The sequence below is a fragment of the Arvicanthis niloticus genome, chromosome 9 (assembly GCF_011762505.2).
Source record: "Arvicanthis niloticus isolate mArvNil1 chromosome 9, mArvNil1.pat.X, whole genome shotgun sequence".
NCBI classification, from domain to species: domain Eukaryota; kingdom Metazoa; phylum Chordata; class Mammalia; order Rodentia; family Muridae; genus Arvicanthis; species Arvicanthis niloticus.
In genome coordinates this window covers 17349921-17364759 of record NC_047666.1, presented here as the reverse complement: position 1 = coordinate 17364759, position 14839 = coordinate 17349921, and the positions used below count along the sequence as shown (strand labels likewise).

Below are 14839 nucleotides of genomic sequence, written 5' to 3'. Positions count from 1 at the left end.
AAGAAAACACAGCTTGTGATAAAACAGGTATTAGAATAAGAGTGTTTAGTTTTCCTCAAACTAAAGAACCTTCAATCTGAATCCACCTCTCATATTTTCTTTAAATAGCAATAGCACCAATCATTTTGTAGGAGTTTGACACACTTCGGAATATGGTGCAATAATTGGAGATTGCTCAGAAATGTAGGCTTTCTAAGGAAAACTTCAGCAGCTGTTAGGAATGCAGTGATCTAGAGCTGAATTAAATACCCCCAAGACCTAAATTCGGACCTAAATACTTCCCCAAGAACTAGCTCTCAAAATACTAGCGGTACCATGCAAGCTACCAAAGAAAGGAAGTGAGCAACTAGCTATAATGCCTATGAACTACGTGAATGATCAGCAGGGCCCAATAACCCTGGCTACAATAGTTTATGCAGTATGTTGGCAATAACCAGCGGCTCTCTAATTGGACATAAGACCTGTTCCACAAAAAGAAAACCATACTTGGTATTGGAAACTTGTCTTTGCAATAGATGAAGACCACTACAGAAAACCACAACCAATCCAAATGAAGAGGGCGGAGCTCAGTCAAAAAGGATATATCCACCAAACAGTCCCACACTTAAGGCTCAGAGAACATTGTGGAGGAGGAGACAGAAAGACTGTAAGAGTCAGAGGATCATGGAGTTTATTGTGAGAGTTAGTCTCCTACCTGCAAAGTCTCACCATCATAAGCCCCCAAATATGAGTGTAATATCATCAACAAGCATGCCAAACTGCATGTGGAAAAACCTGTGAGGCCTCAATTCTATACAAAGAAGTGTAGGCAACTGAGTAAAATTGGGAGCAGAAGAGGTAGTCATTCATACTATTTGGTGGTCCAGTGGCAATCATTCTTCCCTGAAATGATGCGTACAAGTAACAGTATACAGATTCAACAAACCTGTTGAGCTATGTGTGTGTGTGTGTGTGTGTGTGTGTGTGTGTGTGTGTGTGTGTGTATGTGTATGTGTGTGTGTATGTGTGTGTGTATGTGTGTGGTGTGTGTGTGTGTGGTATGTTTGTGTGTGTGTTATTTAGGAACATGTATATATGTATATTTAGGTATATGTATATTTGGCCACATACGCTTGCAATAACAATTAGTGATCAAGGAGGGCATGAATTAATTTGAAGGAGAGGAAGGAGGGGTTTCTGGGAGGATTTGGAGGTGGGAAAAAGTAGGAAGACATGTGGTAATTGAATTACAGACTCAAAAACAACAACAAAAGATAAGAACTAAACCAATGCAATGCTGTGCAAAAGTTAAAGACAGAAACTGAGAAGCACAGCATACAATAGCAGAATTCCATAGGAAGAAAGTAGTTCTAAGGCACTTGGTATTACCCATTATTGGAATAAATCAGAAGAGGGTGATAGAGGGTTCTTGAGGCTTCATAAGCACATTTATCTGTGACATCATCACCAACAAGTGGGTGTCTGTTACTCCTCTCTCTCCTTATTTAACTACTATTTTGAACCAGTTACACTCAGTTGACCTGACATGTCACTCATCTGGAGAAGGAAGAGGTAAAGATTTGGCTGGGCTCTTCTAAGATGTTCTTGTATTTATAAGAGGATTTGTCTAATACCCAGAGGCACATGCTGGAATGTGGAGTGGCAAATATGTATATTTATGGATCCAGATGACTGGACTTGCTACACATTTGCCAGGTGGGTAGGTTTGACTCTGTCAATAGTAATAGATTTAGAGACGTACTTTCTATATCTTGTCTCAAACTCTTCAAATGTGGCTTTCTTTTGTTTGTTTGAGACAGAGCCTTATTATTTATCCCTTGTTGTCCTTGAGAGTGCTTTGTAGGTCACATTTATATGGAAATTTTGGTGATCCCTCTGCCTCAGCTTTTCCAGAAGTGAGATTATAGGAATGTGCCACCATACCTGAATAGTAGATTTTTTGAAGCTTGTTTCATGATTTGTCTGTGTGTATATGTGTATGCTTGGTACCCAGAAAGCCCAGAAGAGAGTCTTTTATAACTGGGATTATCAACAGTTGTTGCCATGTGCGTGATGGGAACTAAACCTACGTCATTTGGAAGAACAGCAAGTACTATTACAACTAAATCAGCTCCTTGCACTTATTTTTTTTAAAAGTCTTCTTTAGTCAGCCTGTTTTCAAAGCTTCATTCTTAATAATTGTCTTTTAAACTGCCTATCAAATTTAGGGGAATGAAATCACTATTTGAACAGCATCTCTCAAGATTCCTGAAGGTTTTTGCTGGGGGTGAACTTACATTTTTACATATGTGACTCTTGACTTTCTTACTTGATTTGAGCAGCTGTACCTACTGACTGCCCATTAACCAAAGGCAGTTGTTGAATACTCAGAATGATATAGCCAGATACTATTTCTTGATCCCTTTCTGTCCTGAGCAAAGATAGAAGAAAATAAAGCTAGTAGTGTGTGGTTCGCTAGATGTAGGAGTGAAGAATGGAAAGGAAGGCGGTCTGAAAGAATTCCCCAGGGGAAGTTCTAAGCAACCAGTGAGCCATTTTTCTAGCCCCATTTATTCTCATGTGATTCTTGCCTCTTTAGGATAAATGCATTAGCACATCTTTCCTTCTGTTTGATTCTTCAGAAGAATTTGAATATTTTGTAGATTTTCCCCCTTTATAGAACCATATTTTCCCCTTTGAGATGAGACCAGAGTTTTGCTACCATGAGGATGAAGGTAAATAGAGACTTTTTCAATGTTCTAAGAAAGGACAGCTGCCCGTTAAAGACATATGGCACGTAAGCCCTCGTTCCCACAAATAAGCACTAGCTAATCCAGGAATGTTAAATACACAGTCTCTTCAAAGAGAGAGGTATACAACTTGTTTTAAGTCCATAGTAATGGGCTTAGAATTGGTTAAAAGCCTGGTGGCCTTTGTACTATCTGTGTGGCTGTACCCAATCCTGTCTCATACCCTTATCATAAAGTTATTTCTTTTCAGCCTGTTTCCTTAGTTAATCTACAGAATCTATCTTTATGAAAGGTGTCACTTGCACTTTATAAGAGTCTCCAGGCAGTTTCGAATGCCTTGAGCTTTGTTGTGCACACTGGGCTGAGTTAAATATTACAGGAAACATTTCTCCAAATTGTGTGGTGCTTACATATGCCTAAAACAATCTACTCAGAGTCAGACTCTCAAAGTTTGAACCAACACTGGCTACTGAGTCGTGCTGAACTGAACTGACTTCTTGCATCTTTCAAATAGACACTCTGCTGACCCCATGGGTCACGGACAGCCTCATCAAAGTCTCCAGGGGCATTGGTCTCCAGGAAACTTAGAGCACACAGTCACCAGAGTCTCAAGCAAAATTAAGCATATGCTAATCTGGCTGGCTGGGGAGAGGCCTTGTGTTCTCCTTTTCTAGAAGGAACTCTTTCATACTCATTAAACAACTTCAGCATTTTGGGCTCTGTACAAAACAAACAAAAATACACAAAAAGCAAACAAACAAACAAATAAAAAACAAACCAGAAAACCAACAAAACCCAAGTACCCCACACTTTTGTAAAAATGTATTTGAGTATATCTCCATCTGCACCATACAGCTACTCTGTCCTACAAAAAAAGGGCAAACATCATTGGGCCATTTTTGAAACAGTTTAACTTTTCTTCTCTGCTTATGTGTCACAGTATATATCTATCCTTTCATGGTACTTCTCTCCCGTGAAATAGGGAAAGACATTGTTTAAACAGGTATGATTTGTTAACTGTGGTTTGTTTTTTTTTTTTTTTTTTTTTTGATTTATAGAAGAAAATGTTATTACTTACATTGATATAGGTTTAATTGGGTAAAATGGACAGGAAGTGCTGAGCTAATACCTTTAAATGTCTTGTATTATGCAATTAATATTTTCTTGTGCTTAAACAGTTGGAAGAAAGCTTTGTGTTCTTGACTGCTGTCACACTTAATGAATGATTTTGTCAAGTCACTTCTTTCTGCCCTGTTTGATTGATAGCTAAATTTTGGTCTTCCAGCTTATGTAAAAAGTGTTAACGGTGCCTTTCAGCTTGTAGGCAAGGGCATTTGAACCATTCTAGTAGACAGCTTACAGAGGAATTATATTGCCTGTTTAGTAGAAGGGTCAAAAAATGTGACATTGTTCATCAGGGATACAAGGTACAGGGACCATGAGCTAATGAAAGCAAATTTGATGTGTCCTTATACTTACTGGATGATACCAAAATTACAGTATTCCTGGACAACTGGCTCTCAGCTATGGATAATCTTCTGTTTATGGACAAAGTAACAGATACATTAGGATGAATGTAGTTTGATCCCAGTAGGTATAAGATTGAGAATCAAAGTTAGAGTGTTGAGAATCAAAGTTGGGTGTGATATCTTTAATCTTTAATCTTTAAGTTGTGTACATATCTTTAATCCTCACACGTGGGTAGCATTCTGTGAGTTTGAGTCCAGTGTGGTCTACATAGGGAGTTCCAGGCTAGTAAGGAGGACCACATAACGAGACCCAGTTCCAAAAGACAAAAATAAAACTGCTATATTGTCTGGATGCTATTGGGCATATTTTCCTTTCAAAAATCTCTAGAGTGCAGCACATGTGGATTCACCTCTACCACCGAAGGCTTGGCAGTTTCCTTATATGTCATAATTATCACATGAAAAACCATGAAACATGGATCCCCCCAGTCATTTCTGGGAGGAATCTCATGTTTTTTTGTTTCAACCCAATCAGAAGCCAGAGAAACCCACTTTATTAACGTTGTTACAACTTTCTATTTTAAAATAACTTACAAATCAGTGATCCACCACTGTATAATAGTATATATGTTGTCTTTATGTGTCCATGGTGCCAGGGCCTCCTTGGATGCTCTCTCCTCTTATATAAACTGGCATTATATTTGCAGATAGCTTACATATATTCTTCTTTAATGAAGCAGCTTTCTGAGACAATCTTAGCTCGTCCTTGTTTTTTTTATTGGGAGTTTGAACGTGTACTCTTTATTCTGGGTGAGCCAAGTGTGATATAGTTTTTGTCGTGAGAATATCCAGGGTATCACCTTCAGGTTACTTTTAATACCTAATACAATATAAATGTTATATAAGTAATAGTGATGCTATATTCTTTAGGGAATAATGATAAATGTGTTTTTTACTTTCAGAGTACAGATCTATTTTTAAATGTTTTCAATAAAAATGTATATGTATTGATTTTTAAAAAATCATTATATAATGTGTTAGATACTTATGAGATGTTTTTTTTTTAACAAAATGTATGCCCGTGGTTCTTCCTTTCTGTCTCCCCCACATTCTACTTTTCCTACTCCTCTTTGTAATTCCCAGACATTTCCTCTTTGAAGTCTCATGTATCCTTTCACTTACTCTTCATCTTTCCTAATGGTCAATTAATTTCTATGAGGCAAAACTTTGTTATGATTGACATTTTCTCTCTGGATACATCTATTTCTGTATGCCTCTGTGTGTATATCTATTAATTATCTATCTATCTATCTATCTATCTATCTATCTATCTATCTATCTATCATCTATCTATATCTAGGTTATGAGCCAAGTTTTTTCCAAAGTCTTAAAGTCTCATGAAGTCAGAAAGTGTCATGTGATCTTTGAGATAGAAGCTACCAGAATCATCTCTGTACCTCACTTTCCTCCCTAGAAGAACTTGTTTCTAGGTATTTCTCTAGTTCCATTCTTCAAGAGCTATATGAATATAAGTTAGCCTCTTAATTGTTTTGCCTCAATTTTCTTACCTCTGAAGTGAAGAAAATGGTGCGTTACGTGTGTGTGTGTGTGTGTGTGTCCTTCCATGTGAATACATGTAGAGGTCTAAGCAGAACCTCTGGTGTCTTCTTCTACCTCTATCAATCTCCATTACCTTGATACCCTGTCTCAAGGTAACCGAGCTGAAAGCTCACTATGTCAGCTAGGCTGAGCTCCTGGGGTCTGCCTGTTTCTATCCCCCAGTGCTGGGTACAGGTACATGCCACTATATAACCATGAAACCATGCAATTATGCTCAGCTTTTTATGTGGATGCTGCCAAGTCACATGAAGGCTGTCAAGCTTGGACAGCCATGCTCTCACACTCTGAGTCATCTCATCACCCCCATAGCCTGCTCTTTGAGTGAAGATAAATTTTCTAACTCTTTAGAGCAGTGACACAAAATAAGAAGCTCTAGACAATGATTGTTAATGTAAAATATAAACATCCAGTCTGTCTCTTCCTGCCCCGTCTTCACTAACTCTTTTTCATGTGTTACATACAGTCAGTGCTTTGTAAATACACCCTCTGTTCCCACAACCTTTCCCTGGGTCCCTTATGCTGAACCTAGCTGGTTGTGGTCTCAGTTTTCTGCAAATATTTTTCTGCCACCAAGTCAAGCTACTGCACCTGCTGGACTGAGGCCATCTGGAGATCCTCAGTAATCGCTCCCATGAACCCCAAGGCAACCCTTTATTGTCTCTTCTCATGAAAGCAATTACCCTTGCCCATCATACAGGAAAAAGAGGACTTTGACTCAGACCTGTGTGTGCTGGGGCAGAAAATGAGATCAACAGATGGAACTAAACACCTGCTCCTGGCCTTCTGGAACAGCTCTCATTGAAACAACTTTTTAACTAAAGATGATTTTTAACCTATACAAATAAGAAATTATAGCCTTGGTATTTTTAAATAAGATTCATGACTATAGAATGGAACATGGCCTGGTTTCAGAAATAAGACTGCATTGAAATGACACCAAACTAGTCAGATAAGTAGTCAAAAGACTATTTCCAAGACTTCTCTTCCACATTCCCTGACAAGGTGATTTGATAACCATTAAAACTTATTCTCATAAAATACATGTCTAATCCTTCACTTATTGTCATGGCAGTGTATCGGAATAGCACCCAATGGGTATAAACAATAGCAGTTCTTGCTCAAAAGTCTGTCTGCCTTCCCCTATGACTGGCCTTGGTTCTTGGTGGCTCTTACTTGATATAAGATGCCCAAATCTGTTCTGTTCAACACATTCGCCACCCCTCTCCTTCAGATGATTATCGAGTGCCTCAGTTTTCTTTTCTCTTGCTGTGATAAAATATTCTGGCAAAGCAAGTTAATTCCATCGGAGAGACTCATTTCCTGACTTTTATTCTGACTGTTTGAATGTTTCTGCTGTCCTGGAGGTCATAGACAAGATCTGATGAAACTCAACCAAGGCATTTGCACATAGGTGCTCCAATAATGGATGGCTGTATTTTAACTGGACTGACCGAACCTGAATTTCATGGTTCTGGGTTCTAGTGGGAGGATAAACACAAGGCCTGATGAGCTATTCTTTTTTTTTTTTTTTTTTTTTTTTTTGGTTCTTAGTCCCAGTAAGATTCACATGTCTCCCAATTAAAATGATTTTGCTTTGTGGAATCATCAAAACAATGACCAATGAATCTCATATTTCTCTTAGAAAGAATACAAATCAAGCAAAGATGATGATTATCTTCTTAGCGCTTTTTCCTTTGGGTCCATGGATACCCTCTGTTCACCCATGCCATACCAGGCTAGATCAGTACCTTTAGCACTATGTGAGCCTGTGCACTTGAGGCACCTTGACTTATTAAAGTGGCTTTGGGTGGATTATTGCATTGACTAATTACCAGAACTGACCTTCACACTGGCTAAAATTTGCTTGACTTAATGAGGCTCAATTTTTGTCAAGCCCTCTAGGCTGGATGGCTGCTGGCCCAGTCACTTTGTTGCTTTGATCTTTCATTTTTAATAATAATTATAGCACAAAGCTTAAGGAACTGTGGTAAAATATGTCAGTAATCATGAAAAGCCTGGGGCAGCTACATTCAAGGAAAAATATTAAGCCTTCAGAATTTTGAGCCTTATTTGAATCATATTCTTATACAGCCAACTTTGACCTTGTTGGCTATGCCTTACATTGTAATATTAAAAAAAAAAAGTTAATTCTGCAATTCTTAGTGGGATTGTTCTAAACATGTTGGTGATGGGACAGATACTAAGTTGCCAGATCTTTTAATAAAGTATCATCAGCCCATCGTAGACTTGGTGTTCACTTTAATTCTAAAATTCAAGGTGGTTGTGAGTTTCTTAGAGACGTAGATAATTATACCTAAAGAAAGCTCCCATTTGAAGGATGTCTAGAATAAAGGAGAAAGCTTTTATCCCATAGGAAATAGCAGGCTTGATGAGTACTAGCTGCCTAGAGCATCGTGCTAAGAAAGATTAGGAAGCAGAATTGAACGCAGCATAAATGTGTGCTCGAACTAACTGATCATGTCTGGTGTGGCACAGGAAAGAAGAGAGGCATGCTAGCCACTTCTGCTCTGGCTCATAGAGTCTAGACTTGTCCCTTACAATAAGCCCTCACGTGTAGGTATGTCATTTGAATTTATGCATTTTTCCATTTTTTTCTCATTTTCTACTCATGCTTGAGTCTCCAAGTTTCCATTCTCTCCCCCATTCTACTGTTTATTTCTACTGTTTATTCTGTTTATTTCTCTCTCTCACACATTTTTCCCCTTTTCTCTCAGGACTTAAACTTATGCTTAATTTCCCCAGGGGGATAAGATTATAGATATACACTTCCATACCAGGCTACATTTTGTTATGTTTGACCTTTTCTTTGCGTACGGGGAGGTAAGGCTCAGTACATGTACACCTTTTCTGGGTCTGCTTGGACTTCTCTATTTTATGAGTCTTGGTCTAAGTAGTTAAAACGACTTTGCCTTTCATTCTTCAGGCCTTGTATTGAATTTCTTTTCCTATTTTGATTCGTCCTCTTTTCTCACATCCCTTTAAGCTCTTGCCAATTTTGTTTTGACTTTTTTCCTTGTAAGGCACTTGCTATGGTGTTCATTTTGCCTTAAAAAAAAAAAGCTGATTATTTCTAATTTTGCCCTGGAATATTAAAATGTAGTTCTTAGCTACTTTCTTTGTAAAGATTTAGTGTGTGTGTGCATACGTGTGTGTGTGTGTGTGTGTGTGTGTGTGTGTGTGTGTGCGTGTGTACATGTATGGTGCCCAGGAAGGTCAGTCTCTTATGTGGACTTTCTCCTTATATTGTCTTTCTTGTCCCTGTCAAGTTTTTTGTCATTTGGTTTTGTGAATTTACACCCACTCTTCCCTTCTCTGTGTGAAGCTCTGCTCTGCCAGAATCTATGGTTATGTTAGTTTGAATTGTTCCCTGCCTAGTTTCCTTCAGGTCAAGGACCTAGAGTACAGGTGGCTGTGGCTCATCCAACATAGATGTAGGGAACTGAACTCCATTCTCTGTTAGTACAGCAAGTGCACTGAAATTACTTAGTCATTTCTGCCATTTTAATTTTTAGAGAGGTTCTTATACTATTGTTCTGACTGGCCTCACCTAGGACTCACTATCAAGCTTCTCAAGTTCATGGTAATTGTCCTGCCTGGACCTCACAAGCACTGGTATCACATGAGACCTAGTTCCTAGTTGCTTCTTACCACAATTTTGCATTCTTCACATCTATAAAGTCTTTTATTGAATTCGAAATGCTATATTACCTCTATTCAAGGATACTATTTTCATCTGTTTTATAGGTATATCTTTCTGGTATAGTTTCAATGTATACAGGGACAATCTAGTCTTTGCAGCTTTCCGTGGTATTTAACTTTCTTCATTTCTGTAAGCAAATTCTGCCTGAGCGTTTAGCAAGAGTTGATACAGATACAGATGGTTTGTCTAGCATCACAGTGCTCCTTCTTCAGCTACTTTTTGTAGGTTTTAAGAGTATTGTGGCTTGATTCGTGGGACAAGCTTCCTCATTTTCCTACAGCTTAGTCCTTATGGAGACTTTCACATATCTGTTTTTCTGGTCCCTGAAAGTTATTTTTTAATATATCTCCAATCATATCTTCTCTACATGAATCACCAATGCTCTTGAAGCAGTTTTGGCACATTAGTTTGAATGTTTCTTGGGTCTGAGGGGGGTTTGATGCTCCAATGTAGGGGAATGCCAGGGCAGGAAGGTGGAAGTGGGTGGGTAGATGGTGGAGAGACAGAGAGAAGGAGATAGGATATGGGGTTCTGGAGGGGAGACCTAGAAAGGGGATAACATTTGAAATGTAGATAAATTATCCAATAAAAGAAAAAAAAAGAACGAAATGTTCCTTGCAAGGCCTCTTCTTTTTCTGTTTCTTTTCCTTGCCCAGTCAGGACTGAATGCAAGTGATTTTACTAGTCTGAATCCCAGCTCTTTCACTGGGTGAGCTTTCTTAATAATGCTCTGTGTTTCATAATATTGTTGAGTGGCTTCAACAACAGAATATTGAAAGAAATTATTTGAGTGTTGGTATATGATAAATACCCCTAAAAGATGACATTACAAATAACCAATATCATTTCCAATAAGAAATATTTTTTTTTTTTTTGCCAAACAAGTATTGTAGTAACTTTAAGTTCACATAGTCTTTCTTGTATCTTACAAGGAGAAATGTCAAAGCACTTCAGAGGGAAGCTGAACCAACTTACACACATGCAAATGCATCCTTTATGCTAATTAGTGCCCAAAAGAACAGGGCTTCATTCACACCACTTCTTCTGACCAGTCACAGTGGGTATGTCACATTATCAAAACTCTCCCACATCACCCTGGCTGGATGTTAATAAATTGATATGGGAAATGTACAGATTGTTTACCATCATCTATTGTGTTTATTTTTATTTATAGCCCACATAGTTCGGATGATTATGAATAAAGTAGAAGCAAGATGATTGTTCAGGGATAGTTTTATTTTGTTTTTATGCAGCTGCTCCACTTATTTTAATAGTGTGGGAATGGGGTATAATTATGTATTGTTAGAAGATTCGGGTTTGTTTATTCTTACCTTGAAACATAATTCTAAGTATTTTTTTCCTGGAACATAACAACTTCAACACTATAGCACCTGGGCTGGAATATTTTTATGATTGTTTAAGATGTTTCCTCTTTTCCCTTTATAAAGCACAAACAGTGGGTGTGCAAAGGGCAGGAGGCCACACATTGCTAAAGTTTTAAGGGTGGCATCAAAGCTCAGCATCCCATGTGAAGTTCTCCACAATGGCTACTTGGTACCTAAAGGTCTCCACTGCTAAGAAGCCTGGGCTCTTGAACTTCACCAGAGCTTAGAGTTCTTAAAGCAGAATAGACAGTTCAGTGAAAGATGAGAACAAATCTTTGGTCAGTGTTTTGAGCTACAGTTTGTGTATGTAATTATTAGAGAGTTATAATGCACATAGTCTGTAAGCAGACATGCCAACAATCTACCTCGTTTTCTTTTATATGATGAGAGAAAATTCAAAAGGAAGTTGGATTATTATTGTTCCAGCTGCAACTCTGTTTCTGTGATCATTATCCAGACAAAAAACAACTGAGGGGAGAAAGGTTTTGTTGGACTTACAATTCCAGGTTATGGTCAATTATTGTGGCAAACCCAAGGCAAAAGAACCCTAAAGAAACTAGTCCTACCCAGTCAGTAGCAGAGAGATAATGAATTGTTTCTTAGTTCTCATTATATCCTCCTCCACATTTACATAGTCCAGAATTCCCTGCCTAGGGAGTAGTACTCCCTACGGTGGCCTGGGTCTTCCCACATCAATGAGCACAGTCAAGAAAATTCCCCACAGGTCCCTCTACATGTCAATCTGATCTGGGCAATCTCTCATTGAGACCATTTTCCAGCAGATTCTATGTTGTGTCAACTTCCCAATTCATGCTAACCATCACAACTGTTTACATTGTAATGAAAGGGTGACATTGTTTTAGGAAGATTGACAGCGCTGTTCCTAATGTCTATCTGCTTGTTTTTTAACTGCAGCTTCGGAAAGCTGTGATGGATCACATATCAGATTCTTTCTTGGAAACCAATGTCCCTTTGCTGGTTCTCATTGAAGCTGCAAAGAGTGGGAACGAGAAGGAGGTGAAGGAATATGCCCAAGTTTTTCGTGAACATGCCAACAAGCTGGTGGAGGTAAGTCACAGACCTGGAGACTCAGGTGTCGCAATATAAGATGTAGATATACAATATTTCTCTACATATGGCTCTTGAAATTTTAATAGACTGTTGCCTTGTGGTTTTTTTTTTCAAAAAACCAAGTACTAGAAGCCCCCCCCCCTTCACTTTCTGAGTATTCTCCTCTGAGAGGAAACAAGTGGTTAGCCATCCTCCTTTGCTGTGTATCATAACCCTTCAAATGGCGAAATATCTCTGCTCATTTTTTCTGAGCAATAGGCAGAGGCTGGAACTGTAGTAGTGAGGATTTGCTAGTACAGAATGGTAGATTTGATTAGAAGGAGTGGAATTAAAATTTCCAGATGGACAATTTATAGAACGTGTTTCCTTTCCACCCTCTGCACTGCCCATCCCACTGCATGCACTGAAACCTAGATTGTGTGAGTTTTACTGGAGAGGCATGAACAAATGTCTGTTGACTCCAGATAGGGCTCTAAGGAAAAACCAAGGAAATTATTTCATCTAAGCCTGGCTTGAAGAACCAGTGAGACTTTGGGGATTACTTACAAAAACTTGGGGAAGGACTTTCCTTCAGGAGCTTAAATAACCCTTAGTAGCCTAATCACTGAAAAGCCGATCCCAGCATGGGTAAGGACCTCAGAAAACTGCAGACCTGGAGTGGCTCTCTCAGTTAACCTTTGACCTCTTATATTCTCCAGCACATCCAGAGACCCCAGTAACTAGGGCAGGATTCATTATGCAGAGCTTGATGAGGCAGGGGAGAGGGAGCTTCTGAACATTCAGGTGAGGTTCTAAGGACCCTCCTACCCTCACATTCTACGAGGGAATGTCCAAAGGTCCAATCTTATAACGATTTTGTGAGGGTAATCACAGCTGCTCTGATATCAAGACAGAAATGGCTATGTCATGCTAAAGAGGGGTGTGTGTGTTGTGGGGTGGGAGGAGTTCATAACACTGGCCACATAATGAATTTGTAGGAAAAATGCATTTTTTTTTTCTGAATAGCTGTTTAGACTACTGTGTACTGGAAGATCTTGGGGCCAGTACTAATGTAAGTTCAGGATCGGAAGTATATTTTACGAGACAGAGAAATTTGTGAGAGTTTCATCATCAGTCCAAAATTGTATCCAGTGATAGCAAACAATATCCAGAGGGGAAATGAGAGTGTAAATGGCTGTATTTTGGCCACAACAGAATTAGGGATTTGGCCTAAAGAAAAACAAACAAACACAAAGGACAACAACTTGGGATGTTAATGGGGAAATGTGTGAATAGACTCAGAGGGGGTGATGATCCTAAGAAGTCTGAATTGGTTACAAGCATCAGCTCAAAACTTACAGATTATAAGCATTCAGCACCTCTACCCCTACCACTAAGGAATATTCATTCTCTGATTCATAATAGGAATAAAATTGTGGAATGGATATTCAAATGTATGGTGAAATGAAAACAGGCTCACTGTTTTATTTGGGTGTCTGAGAGATGATGGAGAAGTTGAGAATTGAGTGGGGTGATGGAAATGGAAGAAGAAAAAGAAAACAAAATTACTCAATGAATTGCTCTACAGATTTAAATATTCATATAAAGCAAAATAGTATTAGCATATAGAAATACCTTCCTATGTAAGGTATTGTAGTTTTTATAGATGGTTGTAGAATTTATAGAAAATACAAATTGCCAGTGTGCTGTCAACAATGAAAACCTTCAGTATTTTCTGCATTCAGTACTGTCAATGTCACTAATTCTGTGCGTGGCCTCATTTGTAACACACTTTTGGAATTCAGATGTGACATTCAGTAAACATGAGGCCAGCATGCATGAGCTGTCTTTTTAAATCATTCTTCCTTCTCTCGTGACAGAGCATATACACGATTATCCATCCTGGGTTTGTGTTCACTGTGGATGAATCTAGTTGCTCTTTGATCCCCTACTTGTGGCAGATAGAGACCTTAGGTCACCTAGCTGCCATGTCAGAGAGTTGTTGCTTTCCTTGCTTTGGTTGTTCTCCTCACTGACCATGGATGGTCTCTGTAGCCAATAGCATCTTGGAATATCTTAGTGTGCAAGTGGGAGCAGAGACTAGTGTGTGGATTGAAAGAAAGCAATTAATGTGGTCTGTGGATTTTGTTTCTACTTTGAAAAATGATCTTTTTGAATTTAGAAACTTGTGTTTAATTTCTATCTTTATAATATTATAGTTTTACACAACATATTGATTTTATGTTCATTGACCTTTTTACGGTCATTTGCTAATTCTATAAGTTTCTACTCTTTCAGAACCAAGTGTACAAAATCACATGCCTGTAAATTATGACAAGGCATTTCTTCTGTATTAATCCTTGTTTTTTTGTCTTGCATTATTATTGTGTTGGCCCAGGCTCTAGTACAATGTGGTGCTAATATAAATGTGTGATGTGTCTAGATCTCAGTAAATATTCTCTAGTTGACCATGAATAATGATATTTGCAAGTAGATCAATTAAGCTGAATTACTCATTTCCATATGAATCTGTCTGTCTGTCTGCCTATCTATCTATCTATCTATCTATCTATCTATCTATCTATCTATGTTATAAATGTAGTTTGATGGATGTCCAACTTATTAGGCATGCTTGAGTACCTGAGTTTGATCCCTGTCATATCTTTGCAGAAGATAGGTATAAGTAGCATGTGCCTGAAATCCCAAGGCTGGAGGAACAGGTAGCCAGTCTCATCACGTCAAGTTTGTCTGTCTCAAAAAATAAAATAGGAAGTGACTGAGGAAAAACCATATCAAATATTGTCTCCTAGCTTGTTTAAACATGTACATATATGTATATATGTGCCTATATACAAAGGTACATGC

At 38.4% G+C, this 14839-nt stretch overlaps 1 protein-coding gene across 4 annotated transcripts in view; it reads left to right on the top strand.

The window, feature by feature from the left end:
* The window catches only part of Ctnna2 (catenin alpha 2), a 1050408-nt gene that overhangs the window by 810763 nt on the left and 224806 nt on the right, over positions 1-14839 (top strand). For all 4 annotated transcript variants that reach the window (XM_034511450.2, XM_034511449.2, XM_034511447.2 and 1 more), the window contains one exon: positions 11840-11992. In XM_034511450.2, the coding sequence (XP_034367341.1) occupies positions 11840-11992 (153 nt within the window). The remainder of the gene's footprint in view (positions 1-11839; positions 11993-14839) is intronic.